The sequence below is a fragment of the Papilio machaon genome, chromosome 5 (genome assembly GCF_912999745.1).
Source record: "Papilio machaon chromosome 5, ilPapMach1.1, whole genome shotgun sequence".
Classification (NCBI taxonomy): domain Eukaryota; kingdom Metazoa; phylum Arthropoda; class Insecta; order Lepidoptera; family Papilionidae; genus Papilio; species Papilio machaon.
Window position 1 is genome coordinate 1,160,382 of NC_059990.1, and position 24,631 is coordinate 1,185,012.

The 24,631-nt window shown below is 34.7% G+C and overlaps 2 protein-coding genes across 5 annotated transcripts in view; both read right to left on the reverse strand.

Annotated features, from left to right (window-relative positions):
- Positions 1-637: 637 nt before the first annotated feature.
- LOC123721010 (zinc finger homeobox protein 4-like) lies at positions 638-4,433 on the reverse strand. Its single transcript, XM_045678000.1, has 3 exons — positions 4,414-4,433; positions 2,266-2,612; positions 638-969 (listed from the first exon to the last, which is right to left on the reverse strand). Exons 1-3 carry the CDS (start codon positions 4,431-4,433, stop codon positions 638-640), a joined length of 699 nt encoding a protein of 232 aa, XP_045533956.1.
- Positions 4,434-5,215: 782 nt separating this feature from the next.
- Positions 5,216-24,631, reverse strand: part of LOC106714484 (DNA-binding protein D-ETS-4) — a 35,960-nt gene continuing 16,544 nt past the window's right edge. For all 4 annotated transcript variants that reach the window (XM_045678171.1, XM_045678170.1, XM_045678173.1 and 1 more), the window contains exons 2-6: positions 22,523-23,309; positions 21,250-21,404; positions 12,614-12,758; positions 8,362-8,529; positions 5,216-6,433 (exon numbers count right to left, since the gene is read on the reverse strand). In XM_045678171.1, the coding sequence (XP_045534127.1) occupies positions 6,243-6,433; positions 8,362-8,529; positions 12,614-12,758; positions 21,250-21,404; positions 22,523-23,309 (1,446 nt within the window). In that variant the 3' untranslated portion in view covers positions 5,216-6,242. The remainder of the gene's footprint in view (positions 6,434-8,361; positions 8,530-12,613; positions 12,759-21,249; positions 21,405-22,522; positions 23,310-24,631) is intronic.

Sequence of the window (24,631 nt, forward strand, 5' to 3'; positions counted from 1 at the left end):
TATTCCACTCGCTCGTTCCTCACCACATGCTACGCCCCACCCCGTAGTTGAGGAATCACTATAAATTTCTAAACAAAAGTAATTTTGTTAAATTTTATTTACAGGTTTGTCGAACGCACGATACCACCATTGTAAATCGGGTAAAACTGACGGTGGTATGTTCATGTAATTGTCGTAATTATCGTTATGTAATAGGTTTAAATATTTACATCTCTCTAGTTCCTTCGTGTAAAGCCAGCCATATTCTACTACATACAAGTTTTAACGCCGTTCTTAAATCCTCTCACTTAAAATGCTTTGTATTTATAAATTTATTGAAAGTTTTTATATTTAATATAAATCTGTTCTTGCTGTTTGGTTTTTGGAATCAAAAATACTAGAGATATAAACTGTCCTTTGCGAGGCTGACATTCTGAGATGGCGCCAATAGAGAGAAGGTCATTCATAGATTGTTCGAATTGGCTTTGTTCAATCTCTGAATATAATTTACTTTTAGGCAAATTACGTTGGACCACTGGGCAAGAAAATGGTATTTTATAACCTTTCATCCACGATAACAGGGTCGTATCACGAGTAATAAGTGACCGTAGCTCATAAAAGTTGGATAATCTACCAGCGAACTGTACCAGTGACGGTGTTAGCGGTGAGCGCGCGGTGGCACGCGCGGTGCTGTCGGCGGGGGCGGCGGGGGCGGCGGAGGAGGGAGCGGTGGCGGCGCTGGACGCGACTTAGATAAAAGTTCCTTTCTTGTTTCTTTAGAGAGCCCAGATGTAGCTATGTGTTGTAAGCGTACTGCCAGATTACACTGTATATCTTTACCTGGAGTATTAGCTTTTGATGGATCTTTACCCAACACCTGCAGCAGTTCGTCGTCTAATTCAGCTACAAGTGGTTGTTGTGGCTCCGATCCCGGCGGCGCGGGAGGTGGCCGTGTGTTACTCGTAACGTTACACTCTCGGTTATGTTCACCTTCGTTCGAGGGCACATCGGAACCAGAAACGGAAACAGATGTCAAAAATAAATTTTAGCAGAAACGGAAACGGAAACGGATGCGGAAACAGAAGTGTTAATAATAATAAAAAAACATATTTACAAATATATATATATATATATATATTTTTTTTTTTTTCGGTAAAAACAGTTTGTATTCGTTTTTAATTTATTAAGGCATTGGATTTCGGTGTCCTTTAGCCTTCAATGTATGTATTTTTACTGCGCTGCAATAAGTTAAAATACGCGTTTTCTTAAATTTATTTTCAGGAAACAAAATTACACTATTTACAAATTAAAGTTCGCCAAACCACTCGTGTTGACAAACGACAAATATATTTCTAACTATATAACGATGATGACATATTACATGTTTATCAGTTATTCAAAAGTACATTTAATAACTCGTAAGTATGAAATAGTCTCATTTTGCCAGTTGTCAAATTTTATATGGACAACAACTAGACAGTTTACTCCAGCAAGAGAAACTGATTGTTTCAAACAGCAGCAGAAAATATTACGCGCTTAAATTCACAAAATAGTACGTAAACAAACAAATGCGACAAGTGCCGAAAGGCCGCGCACGGACTGCCCGTCTCGCGCCGCGCATTTGGATCTCTCAGCCGTCGTAAAGTTCCGTTTTATCTCCGTTATAAAAGTTGCGGAAACAGAAGCAGAAACGGATGTTGAAAAGCACGCGGAACTTCCGCACTTGCGGAAACGGAAACAGACATCCGTTGCATCACTAGTAAGTACCGATATAAGGTAGGTATATTTAGTAAAGTGATAACCCCAGAGGCGACCCGCATTACTAAATTAATTGTGTAGCAGTCTGCACACGTCAGTACAGGTCTGTACAGGTCAAAAAACGGTAGTAGGTGCATAGGTACACATTGGTAAAGTGATAACCCCAAAGGCGATCCGCATTACCAATTTATTGTGGCTATTTGCACACGTCAGTACCAATAGTGTGTAAGTAGGTAGGTATTAGTAAAGTGATAACCCCAAAGGCGATCCGCATTACTAATTTATTGTGAGTGGCAATCCCAGAGACGGCCCGCAACACATCTACCATACCTAAAATCACGTAATTAGTGAAGTGGTAATCCCAAAGACGACCCGCAGCACTAAATATTTACGTGAAGTCCTACCAATGTAGGTTGGTAACATGTTCTTCAATTAAGTGATAACCCCAGAGGTTACCCGCAAAATTGATTAAACGAACATGTAGATACATCGGTCGATGTAAGTAGATAGGTATATAACCAAACCAACCTTCGTATCTTGACGGCTCCTGTGACGGTGTAAGGGACGGCGGTAAGCCGGCCAAACTCGACGTCGTCGGTGGCGTCTCGCGACCTCGCTGCAAGCAGCTCGAGGACGCGGACGAGGACAACGAGACGGAGCTGGAGCGCAACGAGCCGGGCGACTCGGGTTCCGGTGACTGCGATCTGCTTCGTGACTGCAGCAGTGGCGGGACTTCCAATCTTGAATCACTTCGATGTTGTCGATGTCGAAAACGTTGTGCTTGTGCACGCGCAATTTTGGTTTCAAACTTTTTGAATTTTTTCCACAAATCGTCGAAATAGTTACTTTCGATGTTAGGAAAAAGATGCGCTGTGCTGCACAACGAAAAAGATGTGCGAAGTGGCGGAGCACTAAAATGTGAATGACGATCTTCGGTAGGGCAGGCAAAGAGCAGGAAAATTTCAACATTACCTTCATTTTTTATTTTTTATTTATGTTGTAATAGGTGTGTAAACAATTATCTACCCTCAACCATAGTGCGGAATGGCGACACGATATGTGTTACTACATGTGATCTATGCTAATCTCGAGGACAAAGCTCGAGTATAATATTAGATATCGGCACGAGTATATTAACAATATAGTTTCTTTACATTATTATCTTCAAGTACGAATATAATAATTATTTCAAATGATAAAAAATATTTGTTACCACAAAGAAACTTGAAAAAATAAATACTGATCACTTTATACAAAAAAAAAAACACCAGAACACAAGTGCGATTTTTTAATAAAAAATATTCAATTTTATCAGCCTTCTTAGAATAAGTATTTTTATTATTCAGAGAACTGACATGCTAAAACTTTTTTGCCTCCATTTAATTTAATTTCACGGTTATGTTAACCACAAAGTGACAATTAACAGGTCGCGGGGTTTATATAAGCATTATTTCTGGCTTTACATGAAAATTTCCTGTGACACATCTCGTATTTTTCTCAATATTTTTAACGCCTTTCAAAGATTATTTAAAAAACAAAGACTCGCCCTGCTAACCTCTAGAAACTTATTCACTAATACGGAAGACTTGTATACACCAGAAAAACTGAAAGGAAATTTTTTGGGGGAAAGTACAGTTGGGACAAAGAGTCGTTGATGAAAAACGTTTTTAATAGACAATCTTAATGATTAACTTTAAAAAACTAAGCGACTGCTTAACAACCATAAAATGACTGAGTGAGACTGTAGGACTTATAACCATTTACCATTATGATTTCGATTTGAAAGCATCTTAAAAAAGAATAAAAATGAATCACGGCTTACTCATCATCTTCAAGACCTTGACATCATTTTTATATTGTGATGCAGCGGGGAAATTTTAAAGTACTTTTAAGGTCAAAAATGATTACCCAGAAAAAATTAGGTTAGTAAGCGCCTGACAATATAACCTTATTATTCGGAGACACGGGTTCTCACTAGTAATTTTTATTGCTTCAAAGCAAACTATTGGGTACAAAAAGCAGAAGAATATAAGAAATTACTATCAGTCAATCTTTCTTCAGCTAAAAATTTGAAGCTTTTTGAATTTATTACTATTTATATTAAATAAATATCAGGTAACTTATATGGAGTGAATTAAAACTTTAATTACTTATGAATTTATTGATCCTAGTTAAAAGAAGACTAACGATCAAGATATGATTTGTCTACTCATTGTAATAATGTAAACTTATGCGTCAATAAGAATGGATTATCAAGTGTCATCTTACACAACAATTGGCGGCATTTCTCTCCCCTCCCGCTACTCGAGGTCGTTCTCCCCTCCAGTGGTAGCGAAAGGCCGACACTTTCACTCAAAGAATTTCGGTAGTGGGTGTTTGATGACGTCAATTTTACGCAATGTGATGCAATTTGTAATTATAGCACTTTTATCCTTCCCACGTAAAGGGCGAAAAGGGATTTTCAGATATAACCTTCGATTAATTCAGTGAATTACCGCGTACATTAAAAACTTGAAGGAAGAGTACATTTTTGAGATAAATCGTCCACATCTTGAATGTTCATTTGTAATTTAAAGTTAAGTCACCTGGGCTAATATTAACGTCTTAAATAACCTCCTTCTTTTTAAAATCGGCTAAAAAGACAAATACGCAAAAAAGGTTGTAAAACAAAATTACCGGTATTTCTTTTGTTCCATTAAGAAGGATGGTGAAAGATAGTAACTAAAACCTGTCTTCCCTTCATTTAAGATATAAATGATTGCAAGCTGTTTTGTCACGTTTACGTACGTACGTTACAACTAACAGCTCTTTAAGAAATACGAAATAATTTTTTATCTTAATCGCTGGCTTCATTTATTAACTACTCTGTATTTCTGAAGATGAAATAAAAATGCAAAGGCCATCGTTTGATTCTAAGACACAACTGGTTTTCACCGATTTAAGTTTGACATTCATCGTGATCCGAATAAAATTAACAAATACCGCGTAGTTTATTCCATACTGGTATAAATGTCTTTTTTTTTATTAAATTACTTATGTGATTTTTAATAATCTGTGGGAGTAGATTTTTATTAAATAGTTAAGATTGGATTTTATTAGTTTTATTTTATTGTAATCATGCAATGTAACTTTTATTAAGTTGTCGTTACTAATAATAATTAAATAATTCAAGCTATTTTATACGAGAAGGGGGCAAATGAATGGGGGGGAACACCGAGGTGACACACGACACTCATGGACATCCGCAACACCAGGGGAACTGCAAATGCGTTGCCGGCCTTTATGGAAATGATGTACTCGCTTCTTGAAGGATCTTAAGTCGTATTGGTTTGGAAATACCACCGAGGACAGACAGTTCCACAATTCAACTGATTCCAATTACTTCATGATGAAATTATCATGCAATTGTGGGAAAAGAAGAGTTCCTTTACCTATGTCATGTATTTAAAAAAAAAACAAATATTCTTTTAAATGGCCATTTAATATCATAATGGTGTTACATAGATTTATATACTCTACATTAGTTTGGTCCAATAATTAATGTTATTGCTATAAACGCTAACTGCGTCGAAACTTAAATTATCTTAGTCTAAATCCCAATTAACCCAACACCACATTATTCTAAACATAAAATAATAATAATTTACAATACTTTTACATAAACACATCGGTCTTTTAATACTCTTAGCAAAATTTTGTCCCTAATAAATTTGATTTTTTTTTCAATGTCTATTTGGCACAAAATTTTTAATAGCCAATATGAGAAACATTGACCGATGACTTACAGCAAAACTACACCTACATTGCAAGTGTCCCTTGTTTGTGAACAATATCACTCTTAATATTAATAATATCAATAAACAGAGAAATTAATTATAAATCACAGGTCATTCAGTTATCTTTCACACATCAGTACGTCAACGTTACATTGACAGTACCTTCAAATATACGAAGTTTAAATTCTAAAATTAAATAATATAACATTTAAAATAACATCTAAAGTAAATACTAAGAAACGAGTTGAATTAGTCAAAACAATATCGTTTTAAAGTACTTACAACCTATACTTAACTAAATGTTCATAGAACGTACTAGAAATATATCATAGATATATGGGATAACAATTACCAGCTTTCGATAGACAACCGTTATTGTAATTAAACTTACAATCGATTAAATTAATCGGCAGTTGTCATCTAATCGCCGGTAAAAAGAACTTAAACTAACACAATCGAATTACCCCGTCCAATAGAATTCTAGAGAAAATTACCTTTCTCGAATTGTATGGAGGGGCAACAATCGCTCCACGCGGACGTCCCCAGGCGTACTCGCCCTTACTAGGCTCCGAGCGGGCGATCGACAAACTCTAAGGCTGAGCCACGTTTGCGTTAACTTCGCAAATCGTAACCAGCCCTCGTACCGTCCGCATTACCGCGGCTCTCGCATTCACTTATTTACAATAAATATTTACAATCAAACTTAAATCTAAACGACATTTCAAACCGTTACAGACAGTACGGATGACAGAACTGATAGACGAGCCTTTGACTCCTCTCAGTTTTCTTCATGATGCCTTTCTTGTAATACTGTCGTATGCTTCTCGACAGTTTATCGTAGTTCATCGCCGGTCTGTTCTTTCGCTTGCCCCACAGCCTCGCGACACGGACTGAATCTTCAATTTTGAAGACCCCGTTACCTGAACAACGAGACATACATTAAACATCGTTTAATAGAAACACGATGCAAATAAGACGATAACTTTTGGTAGACCAGTGAACGTGTTGTTGCTAAATTGGTAGATTTATTAGAAACTAAAATTTGCACACGATTTGAGATTTTATATTTCTTTTAAAATACTTAAATAGATGCGAAGTTTTTCGGCAAATACGAATTTAGTGTTACGGGATTTCTTGTACTGTAGAGTTCGAATAGAATAATGATTAAGTTCATCGTTGACTATTTCGACATCTTTGAAATACAAATCGAAAAGTAAAAAAAAAACGACCTTCGCGAGCGTTAAGGATTCGTTACGGTCGTACAATTCTTAACACGATAGTCTGAACAGCGATATAGATTTTCTTAGAAATCTTTTCGGAAACTTTAACGGAACGAATTTCAGTTCAAATTATCGGAGCATTTAAAAATTTAAACGCGATCAACGAACTAAGTGAGCAAAAACTTTTATAGTTAAATGGTGAGTTAACAAAATAACCTATAAATCGTTACAACGTCGTACCATTGGTATTGGCAAGTCACGAAGTTAAGTTAACCTTTGCAGCACCACACCACACCGCTTTGTACTTAACAGATGTTGAGTAAATGGCTTGCTCACCTTGGTACTAGAATGTTGTTATGAAATTCCCACTAACAATCTATTGTACACTATATATTATATTAACCATAACTGAATGCACATAATCAATGAAAACTTAACTATGTACTTATAATGTAATTCATTGCATTCATAATTATTTACGTTAACTTTACGACTTTACTACATTGTTGTACGTCTTATTAAATATTTGTTCGAATATGTAACAACTAGAAATATTTATTTCTATTCTATTCAACGCTAAATTATCCTTGATACTATATAGAAATGAAGTGAAAAATAAAAATATTAATAGGAATAATTTGTATCAAATATGAACACATTTATTAGATTATTTTAGAAGTCAATTTAGTGTAAAATTGAAAATTCAAGACACTAATCATATACAGGATACATCTTAAATGTAAACAACACAGAACTTTTAAGGAATTTAAAATAATCATTATAATTTTATCAATTAATATTTCACTTATTTGATGTTGATTTTTATAATTACTTCACGTCCGAGCCGTTCTGTTGCCAAGTTAGATAAAATGCTAAACAAACTATTGACGTGCTCATTTGGATGCGACGTGAAGTTGTCGTGGACTATTAAATAGTTATAAATAATTCTGCGGCTATTATTGGATTTATTATGTTGAAATTATGTCATACGTTCCGTTTAAAGAATAACATTCTAGAAATAAAGAGTTAATTTTATTACTGGACATGTAATTACTATTTATCATTTTTTATAAATGTTATTTATATAATTTACATGTTTGTTGATAACGCGATTTAATAAAGATTATAAAACTGATAATTAATTGATTGCACTGGATAGATTCTTCATTTTTTATTGTACTAGGTGTCGCCTGCGACTCCTTCCGCGCGGAAATAAAAAAACTTAACTAATAGCCTACGCTACGTGTTCTAGACTATGTTCTACATCCATGCCATATTTCAGCGAGATTCAAGCAGCGGTTTTGGAGTTACCTTCTAACAAACATTCATCCATCTATCCAACCATTCTCACAATATACTAGAATAAAAATTATAACTTATGCGCTTCCTTTAATTTAATAGACTATGGGCGTAACCGATCATAAATTAAAACTACATGACATATTATTCCATTGTTAATGTTTTTACATGCACAGTAAGAACAATCAGTTTGCTGCCAACCTTTTACAAGATAAGTATTTATTATCAGTCAAGTTCATTGTTTTTTTTTTTAATTCGTTCCTAGTAACATTCGATATAAAATTTTAGTTTTTTTCTCTTAAAAGAATAAAGTCAAAAGTTCAACTTACTTCGATCCAACCATCGTATCGCGGAACCGTGCACTTGCGGAGAGGCCAACAACTCCTTGAGGAACTGCCAGAGGTGTATGTGCGTGCTGCCCGACTTCACCTTGCCTCCTGCAGCCGCTCCGGACCCTGCACCAGCTGCGCTCGCGCTCACAGACTCCGAGTCCTCGTCTGTGATAAAATAATCAATGTTAATAAATACATCATCAATTATGCAGTTTGTAATTACTAATAAATGATTCAATATGTTATACAAATTCTTTTATAGGCTTTCTTTACTGACTGACGAGAGGTTATTATTTTATAAAGAGTTTTCTTCGCGAATAATTGAATAATATATGTTAAAAGGATAAGACTTTTTGCAAAATCTATCTCTAATCCTGATAAACTCGAAAACCAATATTTTCGATGTATTTTTAAATTGCAAATTCAATATGCCTTCAAGTTTTGGCTTAGCATTAAAATATATCTGAGAAAACGTGAGTGTATATATCTGTTTATATAAAACATTTATTGTAAACCAACTGAAAGACAGTAAAACGTTTACAGTAAACGCAACTCTTCGCTTTATTACCTCGAGTTCTATTTAGAGGAGCTTTAATGTGGGAATGAACGTTTCGTACAGTTATTTTAACACCACGAAGGTTACAGATTGCAAAACGAATATGATAAAATTAGGAAATTTATTTATTTACCTTAATAGAAGATATTAGAAATGACAGAGTTCTAAATTGATTTTAAGAATACAGAATATAAAGTAATATTAAGTAATTTTATCAACGATTTCACTAATTTTGATCCATTTTATAAAAAAATAAATTGTGTTTGATTTGCATCATATTTTTTACATTTATACGCTTATAAAAAAATCAAGTAACACGAACACAAGTTAATGATAAATTCTAGTACATTCAATAATGTTTATGGATGTACGGATGACTTTTTTACAAAGTACAAGGTAGTTCCAATCTATCTTGATCAACACATTGTGACCTTGCCTTATACTAGTCCACATTTTCTATGTCACCGGGAAATAGCACAAAAACTGGACTTCACTTACATTGGGTTCAAGCCAACGTAGTGAATGGATCGATAGAACTTCTATGGATAGAACTTGATGGATTGAATAACGGGGCGTGGCATTTACTACGAAGAGTCAACATTATACGATAAATTTCGCAATCATTCTCTCTGCGCATCGTTTCCTCACTCCTGAGGGTCGCGACCTCTCCTCTTGACCATCTCGCGAAGGGTGGTTCTCCATTCTGTGCGGTTTTCGGCGCTGTGGATGGCATTATGTATGCTGGAGTCGAGTGTGGTGCGTACTTGGTCAGTCCAGCGCATAGGGCGGCGCCCTCTGGGTCTCTTTCCCTCGATTTTTCCCGTAATGATGTTTTTTTCTAGGTTTTCGGGGGATCTTCTAGCGACGTGACCGAAATATTCCAGCATGCGGCTGAGGCATACCGTGGAGAGGCTTTTAGTGATTTTAAGCTCTTCTAGGATCGAGTCGTTTGTCCTGTGTGCAGTCCACGGTATTCTCAGCATTTTCCGCCAGCACCACATCTCGAAAGCGTCTATGCGTTTCCGATCTGCTACCTTAAGGGTCCACGTCTCAGCGCCATAAATAAATATTGAGAAAACGAGCGTTTGGACCAGCTTGACCTTGGTTCCTTTAATGATGTTTCTGTCATTCCAAATTTTCATGAGCTGAGTCATTGCTGTCTTTCCCATACCGATTCGACGTCTTACTTCGTGTTCAACGGATCCGTCGCTGCTTATGCTTGATCCCAGATAAACGATCTCATCGACGATATCAACATCCAGGCCATCAATCGCACCAATTTGCTTAAAGCGGTCCACGATCATGACCTTTGTTTTCGCTTTGTTTATTGAGAGGCCTAGCTCTTGACTTACTGATTCCATTCTTTGGAATAGCTCTAGTATTTCAGCTTCGTTTGCAGCAAATAGTGTTGTATCATCAGCATATCTGAGATTAGTTATGTTCGTACCCCCAATTGTGAATTAAAATAAATAAATAATATTAATTGTATGAAGCTATTTATCCTACATATTACCTCCCTAACATATATATTACCTCGCTAACATAATTATTTAAAACTCAATACTTATTATCAAACCATCTGTTACCTATTTCAATACAAAACGACCAGACTCTTTTGTTTTCCACTAGACAAATACGTCAAAAATGTACATGAAATGAATTATCGCTTTGTACCTATAATGTAACATCTAATCTAATAAAGCTAATATGATATAGACTTCGTTATTTTTAACAATCATTACACTTAATATTTTTGCGATCAGCACATAAAACTTTCCATCACGATAATTTATTATTTTCGCTAGCTGCATTTTATCTTTCTTGTTTAGTTCTATCTCGTTATCCTCCGACTGAGCGTCAGTATAAATCTCTCCGTCTACGCAACTGCCGCGGAATGCCGACAGCTCCGATAATTGCCGATAGCTGTTTCCTGTACTACTATCCAACACTCTTTTTATAAACTTCGCAATCTTGATTCCAGACGACAGGGATGCACTCTATTTACGAATAGCCCTTTATAGTATAGATTATAAAAAAAAAATCGAAAATCATAATCGTCTTTTTTCTTAAATTTTTTGTGACTTGCTTTTGATAAGTTTATTCAATATTCATCTATTTTTAGTTTTCATGCATTGATGATTAATTCAAAAATAGGTGATAACAAAAGATAAAAGATAACTAGTCTACTTCACTAAAACCTATCATAATAAGTCTTGCGTGTTTATTTTCAATTCCCTCGTAAACTACATAGGTAACTGGTACCTATGCAGTCGGACATTCATCATTAGATTGTTTGTCTGTAACGTCGTCGTATGTGGGTCCACGGCTAACGGTGGATCACAAAATGCATGAGGCTGATGCATCGATGTGCCACATTGCTCAACACAGACCGTTGGACGACTACTTTTTACTATCGTCTTAGTAACAAGGCACATTAAATTATAAATTATATATTGGATGTGATAGAATTTATATCAATCGTTTAGAAATAAAAACAAACATTTAAGATATCTATTTGGATGATAGGATTTTTTGGCAGATAACAAATAAGTTGATTGTCATTTTTATCTTTATAGCTGTTGCCCGCGACACTGTGCGCGCGAAAAAACGTAATTAGTAGCCTATGTGTTCTTCCAGACTATGTTCTACACATATACCAAATTTTAGCGAGATCCGTTTAGCTGATACCTAATAACATTCGCATTTATAATATTAGTAAGATTTTAATTATAAAGTCTGATAGAACAATTCGTTTAAAAATTTCACATCAATTGCATGCTTTTTATTTTATAATTAACACCAAGATAATGATCGTTTGAAATTAAAGTCGTTAACGTTAGAAATATATATAGAGCTGAATTAATTTAAAAATCGGTTCTTTAAGTCAAATTAGGAGTTAACGATTCTAAATTCTGTAACTTATACAAGTTTGCGAATTATAGATCTAATAAATTACGCTGTTTTAACTGTGTAGCAAAGTTGTATAATAAAAATCGACTCACAAAAATGCCATTCGTAATCAATTCAAAAACAAAATAAAACTATATTAATTGATGAGTCATAAAAAATACTGTCACGTTAGAAAATAAATTGACTTATATCGTATTTACGATTATGTTCAAATATTATTATACTTAACTATTTACGCAGTTAACTAAATAATATTTGTATAAAACTAGATACTAGATTTAAACATATATAAATTTGTGATATACAATCTACTGTAAATATAACAAATGATTAAATACTTTGTTGTCTTTAATCCTCATACACTAATTTATATAGTGTTTTATCAAAAAATCATCCAATTAGTTATCTACTATAATATATTCAATGATGAAGCACATAATGTAAAATTTCTTGTACTTTTTATGATAATAAAAAGTAATGAATAACCTTAAATCAAATGGTAACAACAAGGAATATATTATGTCCATTTATTGAATTATTAAATAGATCAAACACTAGCTTTATTCTACATACTTCCTAGAAACAAATACAGATTAACTGAATATACTTGACGTTAAAACATACTTAATAATTTTTCGCTTTTAGATTAGGCTTGCAAGTTACAATAAACATAATAATGTTCCAGAACCGTCATTTGTTTTGCCGCGTTGGGAACAACCGTACTCTTTAGTGTATTGTGTGTCAACTGAACCGCTGTATGCTAAAAATATAGGTATTTCTTACCATCACTCATGTCGTCGGCTGAGGGTAGACCAGCTGGGGCAGGCTTCGGCGATGTCTGCTCTTGTTCAGACCAGGGTGCGGGTCTCCAACTGTCGTGTCTCGCCGCTTTCCAGATTTCCAGTTGTGCGTATAGTGTGCTGCCAGCCTAATGTAAAATATAACGATATTTATTGTGATATGGGAATTTTTGAGACGTAAAATTTGATTAGAGAATAGACCCTTTAGACAATTCAATTAAAAAAAAAAATACCGAAGTAAAGATAAAATGTTATATTAATGTAGATCTATGATACAGCCGTATTAAATTATGATTCAATGACTGTCACAAATCCATCTTCTAGTGCAAATATTTAGTCTTGGTTGTGACATATTTTATGGTTGAAAATTATATTACAATAATTTGTTTTTTCTTTGTTTAGTGTTGTTTTGTATGTAATCCAGGATTCTAATAACCATTTCGAAAACACTCAATTTTGATAAAAGCTATAAATCCTAATGAGGATTTTCATTTTGTTTGTAATGTATTGTTTGAAACTGTATAGATAGTTCGATTTGTATGCAAACAAGTACGAGCTTGTGGCCATGGACTTTCATCGGCGGGTGAAAGTAGAAGCGGTGGCGCGTGCGACGACAATGGACTTGCGCATTCGATTAAGTCACAATAACAATAATCTCAGAAAAACAAACATCCCATAACCAAATCGGAACAGTTAATCCTATAAAAAATCAAGTAAAAATATGTTCGTTATACAAAATTGTTTCATAATGTATCTGAGTGGAAAGCTATGTAATGTACAGCCCTGGAATAAGTTATGTAATCTATTTCATAACACCCTGTTTTCCTTAACTGATTTCCTTGCGTACCTAATTCGTTACGCTATCCATACTTGACGTAACTTAACTAGTCCTAAACTTGTATGTAATGAAAAGTTTCTTGATGTTTTTCATATTTCTTTGATGTTTAGTATGTCCTGGAAAACATAAATAAGCAATAACTTAAATTGGAAACAATTAAGTGTGATTAAGTAACTAATAACTTAGACAATATTACATTGTTTGTTTTTTTTTCAGACTAACATAACTTTTACTTTTTCATTGTTTACTGAACTTCTTGTTATTCAATAGCGTTCATTGTTATTTACAATCTTTTTTGTTTTTATGTTTTGTGTTGCAACATGTCGCGGTAATGATGTAATAGTTAATTTCCACTGCCTAAATACTTATGTTAGTCATTTTGCTATCTCTATATCTATGATTATTGCTCAAATTAATTCAAATTTATTTCGAGTATTATAATGTTGAGCGTCGGTGGCTCAGGGGTTCAACACTTGACTTGCAATCTACAGGTTCTGGGTTCGAATCCCGCCATGTACAAATGTGTTTGTCGTTTTACATATGTACATTTATCCGATGTTTTTACGGTGAAGGAAAACATTATGATACAACCTACACGTATCTGAGAAGAAATTCAATGATATGTGTGAAGTCAACCCGCACTGGGCCCGCGTAGTTGACTATGGCCTAGTGACCCCTAACTTGGGGTAGGCTTCAAGCCCCTCAGTGGGGATGTATAGTGAACTGATGATATATGATTAAAATGTTTTTATTAATTTTCTACTTACTATGTCGTAAAAAACTATCAATGTTTGGCTTTGCTTTATTTACTACTGTTTTCTGAGTCACGTGTTTTATTTTAATATTTTTCATACATATCGCAATGTTATTGATCTTTACTATCTATCAATGTTAAAGATCATAATTATTTGTTACGTAGTCACTGATTTCTCTTTTCGTTTTGACTGTATTACATACAATGTTTGTGTCCAGTTATCAGTCGCGCGGGTGACAAGCTGCACTTTGATATCGTATGCCCTCAATAGGCCCCGGGGTCAAATGATTAGAACAATAAATTCTTCGCCTCTGTTGACGTTAATTCAATTGTTTATAGCTAAAGTATTTTAAAACGAACTACAATGTGTTTGTTGTTGTAAATCAAAACGGATGGAGTTAAGTCGTAATAAATGTTTTTATAACATTATAAAAGTAATTCTTTTTTTTTTCGATTCATTCTTAATAGATAATTGATATATTCCAGTCTAATCTGTATGGTACTACAGGTGGGAGACAGTATAGATAGGTTACCCACATGTACCCAAGATCATTAACTCCAAGACCATTCAATTAGAGCAACGTTTTATATAAATAGATTAAATTCATGGAGAAAGTTCTGAAGAATTTTTTAACTAAAAAAAATTAAAATAATTTGTTTGTTCATTATTTTTTAGTAAAATTATTTGTACAATAAAAATGCGAGCTTAAAAATATTAATTATTATTTATTTTAAAATTGAACAAAAAATGACATGCATGTAAATTAAATTTTATTAGGCAAGTGTTGCAATAACAAAAAATAATAAATAAAAAATATCTTCTAGCCAGGTTGCCATTTCAATATTTAAATGTTTAATATTTATTAAACATAATTGGGCCCGGCAACAAATAAACAATATAATAAGAGTAAACCCTTTTTTTTAACTTTAGAACTAAACTAAAATGACCTATACATAGGTTTAACTTAACATTAACATACAAAAGAAAAATATATTAGATACAGTTATGTTTAAAAAAGTACTAAAGTAATATTCATTTTATCGGCAAAGGACATAACTTCCTGTAAGATCTTTTATAAGTTTTGTTTCCAATTTTTACTTCGGCCACTCTCACTCTGCCATCAGTACCAGCAAAAGTTTTCACTATTCTGGCCATTGGCCATTGAAATGGAGAAGTGTTATCTGATCGGACGATGACTAAATCCCCCACCGTCAAATTTGGATGCTCATTATGCCATTTAGGCCTGTTCTGCAGCTGGGTAATATAATCTTTTGACCAAGATTTCCAGAAGTCTTGTTTTATTTTTGTTAATATATTCCAAAATTTTAATCTATCGACTCTATCTATTTTCTCGGAAAGGTTTATTTCTGGAAAACTTGTCAACGCAGTTCCAATTAAGAAATGGCCAGGTGTCAGATAATTTGTATCCGATATTTCGGAAGACATAGGAAGCAGTGGTCTTGAGTTTAAAATTGCCTCTATTTCGGTGGTCACTGTGTAGAGTCCCTCAAATGTCAGACTTAACTCTCCTACAACCCTTTTAAGATGATATTTTAGACTTTTGACACCTGCTTCCCATAGTCCACCGAATTCGGGAGAATATGCCGGTATGAACCTGAATTTTATCATTTTATTGTGACAAAATGAAATTACATCATCTTTATGAGATTCTGAATTAAATAATTCATACAATTGTTTAAGGGTGTTACAAGCACCTTTAAAGGTTTTAGCATTGTCACAATAAATGATTGTGGGTAAACCACGCCTAGCTATAAATCTTTTCAGACATGCCAAGAAAGCCTCTGTAGTCAAATCGGTGACTACTTCAGCATGTATAGCCTTGGTCATAAAACACACAAAAAGTGCAATATAAGCTTTTGATTGCAATGGCTTCCGGATTCTCGCAACCTTTATGTTAAATGGGCCACAAAAGTCAACACCCACTGTCTGAAATGGTCTTTGAGGAGTGATGCGTTCACTCGGTAGAGAGCCCATTAGCTGCTTCGCAGCTACAGCTTTTAGACGAAAGCACTTAATACACTTGTGGACAACTTTTTTTACCTCACGAATACCACTTACTAAATAAAACCTTTGGGATAGAGAACTGAGAACTAATTTAGCTCCAGCATGAAGCAGACGGAGATGCTCTCGCTCTATAATCAACCTAGTAAGATGAGTCGATTTGGGAATTATAGCAGGATGTATTTTTTCATAAGGCAGGTTAGCTGCATTTTGAAGCCTTCCCCCCACACGGAGGACATTGTTACTGTCCAAGAATGGATGCAAATTGACTAGACTCGACTTAATAGTCTTACCCTGAACAACAGCATTAACTTCATTAGAAAGACAGTGATACTGAGTGACAGAAATGATGGTCATTAAAGAGTCATTCAGCTCACTGGGGGACAAGTGGCCTGTAGACTTATTGTTTTTATTTCGACAATTATGCACAAATCTTTTAAGAAGAGCAACAATGCGTTGTAGCTTGCTCAAGTTTGAATATTTTTCAATCAAGGCAAGATCTGGAGCGTCAGTAGTGCAAACATTAGCAGTCACTATTTCTTCTTGGGTTGTAAGAAAAGGATACAAGATATCTGCCGATGCAGGAATGTGCACGAAATCTTTATTAACCAAAATAGCTGGACCGTGCCACCACAATTTGTTTAATTTGAGCTTTTGAGGGTCAGTACCTCTTGACAGAAGATCGGCGGGATTACTTTCAGATCTAACATGTGACCATTGCACATTATTTGTCAATTCTTTGATTTGCTTAATCCGTCTTGAAACGTAGAGATCTTTAATGGTTTTTTGAGACTGTAACCACATAAGGACGATTTGTGAGTCACTATAAAGGTACACTTTAAATGAAGGGAGTTGATTTTTTAATTTTTCTTCAACCCTGTGTACAAGTTGCGACATGAGCAAGACACTATTGAGCTCAAGTTTAGGCATTGTTAAGGATTTATTTAAAGGCGCAACACGCGATTTTGAACACAGCAGGTTAGATTGTACGTTTCCATGTTGGTCAAAAACCCTTAAATATAGACAACAACCAAACGCCTTTATAGAGGCATCTGCATATCCTATTAGCTCTACCAATAGTAAATTCTTGCTAATTATAGCCCTAGGTACAGTAAGCGTTTCCATTAATTTTAAATTCATAAGGAATTTATTCCAAACATTAATTTGTGCTTGGGGCAATATAGTATCCCAATCTATTTTCATGGACCACAATTCTTGCATGAAAATTTTTGCAATAACTATTATAGGACCAATCAGTCCTAATGGATCAAACATTTTTCCTATGAAACTTAAAATGCTCCTCTTTGTTTGAATATTTTTAGTATCAATGTTGGGAATGGTAAAAGTAAATATATCAGGGAGAACATCATATTTCAAACCTAATGTTTTAATAATGTTACTTTTATCCATCTCAAGTGATTCAAAATATTTCTGTTCTGTTGGAACATCGCTTAGAACTTCTGGTACATTTGAACACCATTTGTGCAGAGTGAATCCCCCCTTACCCAACAGCTCTACCAGTTCAGTCTTTAATTTAATTAGTTGCTCTATACTATTCGCCCCCATTAGTACATCATCCACATAAGTGTTACAGTACATTGCCTGTGATGCAAGTGGGTAAGTATCTTTATAGTCTTCTGCTAATTTTATAAGACATCTAGTAGCCAAATAGGTAGAAGATTTCAAACCATAGGTGACAGTCTGTAGCTGCAAGCAAAGAATGGGCTTTAAAGGATCATCTCGCCAGAGAATATTTTGAAGAGATCTATGATGCTCATTAATGTAAACGGTTCTAAACATTTTTGTCATGTCACAAATTAGTGTATAGATGTAGGTTCTGAAAAGTACAAGGATATCAAATAATTCGCTCTGAACAACAGGTCCATTTAACATAATGTCATTGAGAGATATTTTATTTTTTGATTTCCCACTACCATTAAATACTACACGAATTTTTGTAGTTTTACTATTTTCGTTGTATACTGCATGGTGAGCTAAAAAGTATACTGGACCATTCTGTATATCATATTCACCTACATCAACTATCTTGGCATGCCCTAAAGCAATATATTCATCAATGAACCTTTTATATAATTGAAGATACATGGAAGACTTTTTAAACCTTTTTTCCAGTGCCAGAAATCTTTGTAAGGCGATTGAGAAGGAATCCCCGAGGTGTAACTGATCTAAACTTGTAACAAGTGGCATATCAACATAGAATTTGTTTTCTTCTAGTTTAACAGATGAAAGAAAAATATTTTCTGCTTTTTGTTTTTCTGTGTTTTCAATAAGTGATACCTCTGGGACTTTCTCATTCAACCAAAATTGTTGCATAATGTTTTCAAGTTTTTCAGTATTACAAAAGGCAAAATTTGACACTAAAGTTTCATTTTTATTCAATGAGTTACTAGGGACAGTGCCTCCCACAATATATCCAAAGAGTGTATTTTGTAAGACAGGACCATTTAGCAATTTAATATGACCATTCAAAAGAATGTTAAAATATACATCAGCTCCTAAAAGTAATGAAATCTCGTCAGGTACATTAAAATTATCATCAGACAAAAATACATTCTTTGGTAATTTGTACTGCTTTATATCAATTTCTTGTTGAGGCAACTGTGTAGTTATAGAATCCACTACATGACATTTAATGTGGAGTTGCACACCTTGCACTGGAGAATAAATATTAAGTTTTACATAATTATTTATGTTGTTACATTTATTACCAATACCAATAATATTGGTGGCTTGATAAAAAGGTTTCAAGGATAACCTTGCCATTAAAGATTTTGTTATAAATGAGGCTTGGCTGCCAGTATCTAATAGAGCCCTCACAAATAGGTAATGTCCCCTAGCATCATAGACTTTAACCTTTACAGTAGGCAGTAACACTTGATTAGAGGAACTATTTGTGTGAAGAACAACATTTTGTTCTGGATCTCCTTTACTATCATCCTCATGGAGAAGGGTATTGTGGTCTTTTTTACAACTTTTACATTTAAAGTGAAACCTGCAGCGTCCCTTGTGATCGTTGAGACAAGTCGAACACAAATTTCGATCTTGCACAAAATTAAGACGATCACTAGTAGGAGCTAACTTAAAGCGCGGGCATTCAAAAAGTAAGTGACCAACTCCTTCACAAAAATTACAATTTCTTTTAATTGTATTTTTATTATTAGTAGCAACATTGCTGACCCTAAAGACTTTTTTGGAGGTGTTTTCATGAGATGCCCTTTCTCCGCTATCCTCTAGAGCAGTAGCACGTTTCTCCAAAAAAGTAATGAACTCAGCAATTGTTGGTAAAGATTCATTATTGCGTTCTAATTGAAACGCTCTGTTGGTATATTGATCCAACTTCTTACTCAAAATAGATAAAAGCAACATATGCCATTGATCTACTGGTTGTTTTAAATTTCTAAGAGCATGAAGCTGCTGTTGAACATCAGAAACAAATGTTCTAATTGCGGCCGCAGTACCCCTCTGCATGGTTGGCAATTCTAAGATCACATTAATATGATTTGCAATCAACCTAGCTTTATTATCAAACCTCCTTCTTAATAGCTCCAGAGATTCTTCATAAGACTCATTAATAAGAGGCAAATTAACAATGATTGCCAATGCATCATCACTGACATATTTTCTCAAGTAAAATAGTTTTTGAACATTGGACAAGGACTTATCCTTATCAATAACTGCAGTAAATAAATCCATGAAAGGAGCATATTTTGTATAATCTTTTCCTGAGAAAATTGGAAGTTCAATATTTGGTAATCGGCAATTGGTTACATTTGAGCATCCTGATTTACTAGAATCGGTCAAGGTTTTAAGACTTTCATTTAGCTTAGATAATATAAAATAATATTTTTCTTCTACAAGATCTATGTTTTCCTTATCATTTGCATCTAACATCAGGATGTCCAATTGTATTCTTTCGTATTCATGCATAGTAGCGACTAACTTATCTTTACGAGTTTGAAGGATCTCCAGAGAAGAGGTTAAATGTTTTTGATCATTTATAAAAGTTTCAATGCGAGTAATAGTACCTTTAAGCAGTCCACGATGAATTATTAATTTTTTCAAGTCTTCAGCCATGTTTAACGACTGAACCGTACACTTTTAAAGAACTCTTGAAACACTATATATATTATAACCGCACTTTATTACACTTTTATTCATCAAACAAACTTCCAATTTGAAGAAAATCAAAACCAACGAATTCCCGTTTGTTTACAAAACAATTGTTGACAGCTGACAGATATGTACGTCCGCCAACCTTACGACAGCAATCCGCATCATAGATATCGACACTCTGAGGCTAACAATTGTGCCAACATTGCGGTAACAACCCACGCCGCGCGCCTTGTTCAAACTGGTTCGAATTGGATATAAAAAGATGGAATTTTATTTGCAGCTAATAGCAATTATTTTCTTCAATATTCACATGGACATTATATTTTTATATGCAATCTTGATGTTCTTCGAGTCCACGAGGCGAGAAATCATAAGTTCCTCGCAATTTTCTATTGCGAACTTGGCGGGCCACAAACGTACCGGAGGCCGGTATATAGTTCATAAGCACCGCAAAAAACAATTTTGCACTAAAACTTTCACTGGTTTAAATCGAAGGACCACTAGCTCGCATGTACAATAAAAATGCGAGCTTAAAAATATTAATTATTATTTATTTTAAAATTGAACAAAAAATGACATGCATGTAAATTAAATTTTATTAGGCAAGTGTTGCAATAACAAAAAATAATAAATAAAAAATATCTTCTAGCCAGGTTGCCATTTCAATATTTAAATGTTTAATATTTATTAAACATTATTAATTGTAAACAATTTCTTGATTTATATTGAGATATTATTATTTAAAAGATTTATTTTAAAACTTTTACTTTCATAACCAGTAATTTATATATTACCAATAAAATTGTATTGTATTGTATGTGGTTAATAAATGTACTTTATATCATATGGTAGTGTGTTACATATACATACTTGTGGTGCTCTGCGATTGAACTCTTCCTCCGTGAGCGCGACGAGGGCGGCACCGTCCATCGCGAAGTATTCTGCGGGCACAGGCGCTAGGCGGAAGTGCTGTAATGTGAACATCACCCACGACTGCACATCGTCTGTGCTCCACTGCAGCGGATCTACGGGAGATATATAGAGTGTTAGTAAATGTGTAGCATGTTAATACTTACGTCGTGTCTTGTTCTATTAAAAACAATAAGTCTTACGTTGGTTTAATTACAATTAAGATATGACAATGGTTAAATATACTACTACAATACTTTTAAATAGGTAAGTACTTACAAATATCAAGACAAAAGAAACTCCTTAATATGACATGATTAGGTATGAAAACAAGTAGTAGATAAACCACGCTCGACCATTTATCTAAACTTGTAACGGTCAGCTGTGGAAATATTATGAAGACGATCTCAATAAGCTTATAATAATTAACGAGCAATAGTGATGTCAGAGCAGAGAAAATTATATGTTTTTGTACATTGTACAGTCGTGTACAAAAATAAAACGTAAAAAATATATACAGATGAGGTGTGAAATATTAATAAGCAATTAACGTCGATCATCTATAAATTTAGATTTTAATATCTTACGCAACCATGCGTATCAGTTCTGAGAAATATATCTAAAATTGTTATGTACATAAGCAATAGCTATATAATTCGTACTTGGAAATACTTGATTGTTTAATGTATTTGCAAATAGAATTACGTTAGTAATTACCCTCTCGATACGACGATAACATTAAGTGAAGAAGAATAGTAATTAATGTGAATTCATTCAATTTCTCTTCCAATCGTATTATAAATTGACCATGAGAATATGGTACATTATAGCATAACATTATAATATCAATCTTACATTTATTTAAATATGACAGCGGTAACCTTGTGACAGTTAAAATATTCGCTCAAATATTCCACCCAATTACCTCATGTCTGGGTAGTTATTATCTATAGACATGTATACATAGATTTTTGATTAAAACTTCAGTCTCAAGGTACTGAACAAGATTATAGATTATTACAACTGTTAATATTTTTTCCTACTACGAGAATGACGTGAGCAGTAATTACCCCATTGATAGTACGGAGATTACACTATTGAATCTCAATAGTAGTTACTCTACGTCACATAGTTAATTCACGATATGACAGCTAACATATTTCCGACGTGAGTATAATATTTCTATAAAGTATAATGATGACTAGAAGTGAGAGAATGTTAAGATGTGACTCACCGGGTGAGATGCCGAGCACGGTGCACGTGTTGTCAACGTCGCGCTTGGACTGCTCGATGGCCATGGACAGCACACGGTCTATGTCCGGTGCCACCAGCGTGTCGTCTCCCGCCCCGCCACTGCTCTCCTCCATCTTCACACTGCCCAGCTCTAATGGTATAGGTCTAAGGTTCAGTCGCTTCTGGAATGTCGTATCTTCTAAAGCCGATCGCAGGAGAATGTGATCTCTGGGCTCCTCGAGTTCTAATTTGGGCGTGATGTACGTCGTCTGTTGGACACTTTCTTGCAGTATCTGATTCTCTTTTAGTAACTCCTCGATATCTATGTATTCCTCGTGATGTGAGACCGGAGATGAGTACTGATGATGACTGCCGTAGGAGACGCAAGATCCCGAAGGTGACAGGGGGTATGGAGAGGCGAATTCCGGGACTGCGAGTCTGTTTGGCTCCTCTTTGACGTATACCGAAGGAGAGTATTGAAAAGAGTTGTAGGGGGAGGGCGGTTGCAGCGCCACTGTGGGAATCGATCCTTCGTCAGACGAAGGCGACGGAGTGGGATAACCTTCGAAGTCGTAAAGCCTCTCCAGGAAGCCGCTGTTATCCTCGGGATAGGGAGGCGGGGGCTTCGCGTGGGGGCTCGGAGATGAATGCAACATGGGCTCCGGAGGGGAGGCGGCGCCCAGCACGCGCAGCAGGTGATGCAGGTCCGCGGGCGACGCGGGCACTGTCCTCTCACCCGGGGAGGCCGAGGGCGGGCTGCACCCGGACCGTGGGACCGTCTGTGGCATCTGTGAACAATCAATAAATTCCATCAGTCGATGATTCACTTGAAGCTAACGACGTCACAGTTATTCAATAGACAGATTTGGAGAATTATAGGTATAGGAAGATATGAGTTCTACGCGAAATGACGTCACGCCAAACCGTTTGACGTGTAGCCAGATGTCTCAAACATAACATTCTCTTCATTTTCATGGCTTGTTTATTTATCTAAACGCCATAGATGTCTAATTTTAGTCGTGACTAATGACTTCGACTACAATTCTAATTTTATGCCGTTTAATAAATATGGCACATGTAGAAGTATATAAATTAAAAAATTAAATCCTTTATTTATTTATTTCGTAATAATAATCACGTACTCTAAACAACGCTAGTCTCATTGCAGCGCATCTGCTATACTGAATGAAAAACAATGCATTTTCTGTGACGAAAATCTAACGAGATCAGGTTCGACCGGTCCATTGAGATAATCAAGTGTGAACAAAAGTGTTCTTGTGTGCTGAAATTTTTTTTGCACTTTAGAACAATGTGTTTATTTCCCACGTAACATATCTATGTAATTACTTGCAATCATATTATTAACAAGAAAATTTCTAAGAACGATCGCACTGAAAATGTCGCATTAAATATAAATAAAAATAAATCAAAACTTGACTTTGAACAATTTGTTTAATTTAAAGGGATAGAACAAGTACACACGAATTAAAACACAAGGTTACGCGACTGTTAAATAACATTTAATTGCATTAAACAGTATCCTATTATAATTACAAGTTTATTATTTTATACGGACAGCATCCTGTCTGCGTTTCGGTCCACTTAGTAGGTAATAACATTTTTGTGGCCGTAGCTATTTGACAGGCCGAGATATAGAAGCTGCGTGCGTTTGAATAAATGAATAAATCTGCTCAGATATGCTCAGTTATTCGAAGTATGCGGAAATGTACATAAAATATTTCGTGTCGTTCGAATACTATAAGATACGAATTGTTTGCACCGATCAATTTGCAGTATGGAGGTGTGATATCATAATATTGTAATTGTAATTCGAATGTGTCGATTTTCGACAGCAATACCCAAGATTATTAATTAAGAGACATCGAACCCTAAAATCAATACACAGATGACTGGAGAATTAACAAATTTAACAAAAGGAGGTTCATCAAAAAGTTACGTTTCTTTTATATCTTATAAAATTAATATTATTTGGAAGATCACCTGCTTTTATTTAACACTTTAATGTGTACTCATTAACGGAATATAAGGTGTCTTACACACTATAGTAAAGTTCATAATATACACCTTATTAGATTAATAAAGCTTTACT

What these genes read in the sequence shown, in the direction of transcription:
- LOC123721010 (XM_045678000.1), bottom strand. Translation starts at nt 4,433, where the DNA reads ATGGAACAAAAGAAATACCG. An exon ending in ATGGAACAAAAGAAATACCG is followed by an intron (nt 2,613 to 4,413) that starts GTAATTTTGTTT and finishes TTCGTTGTGCAG; the next exon opens with CACAGCGCATCTTTTTCCTA. An exon ending in GGAGCCGTCAAGATACGAAG is followed by an intron (nt 970 to 2,265) that starts GTTGGTTTGGTT and finishes CCTCGAACGAAG; the next exon opens with GTGAACATAACCGAGAGTGT.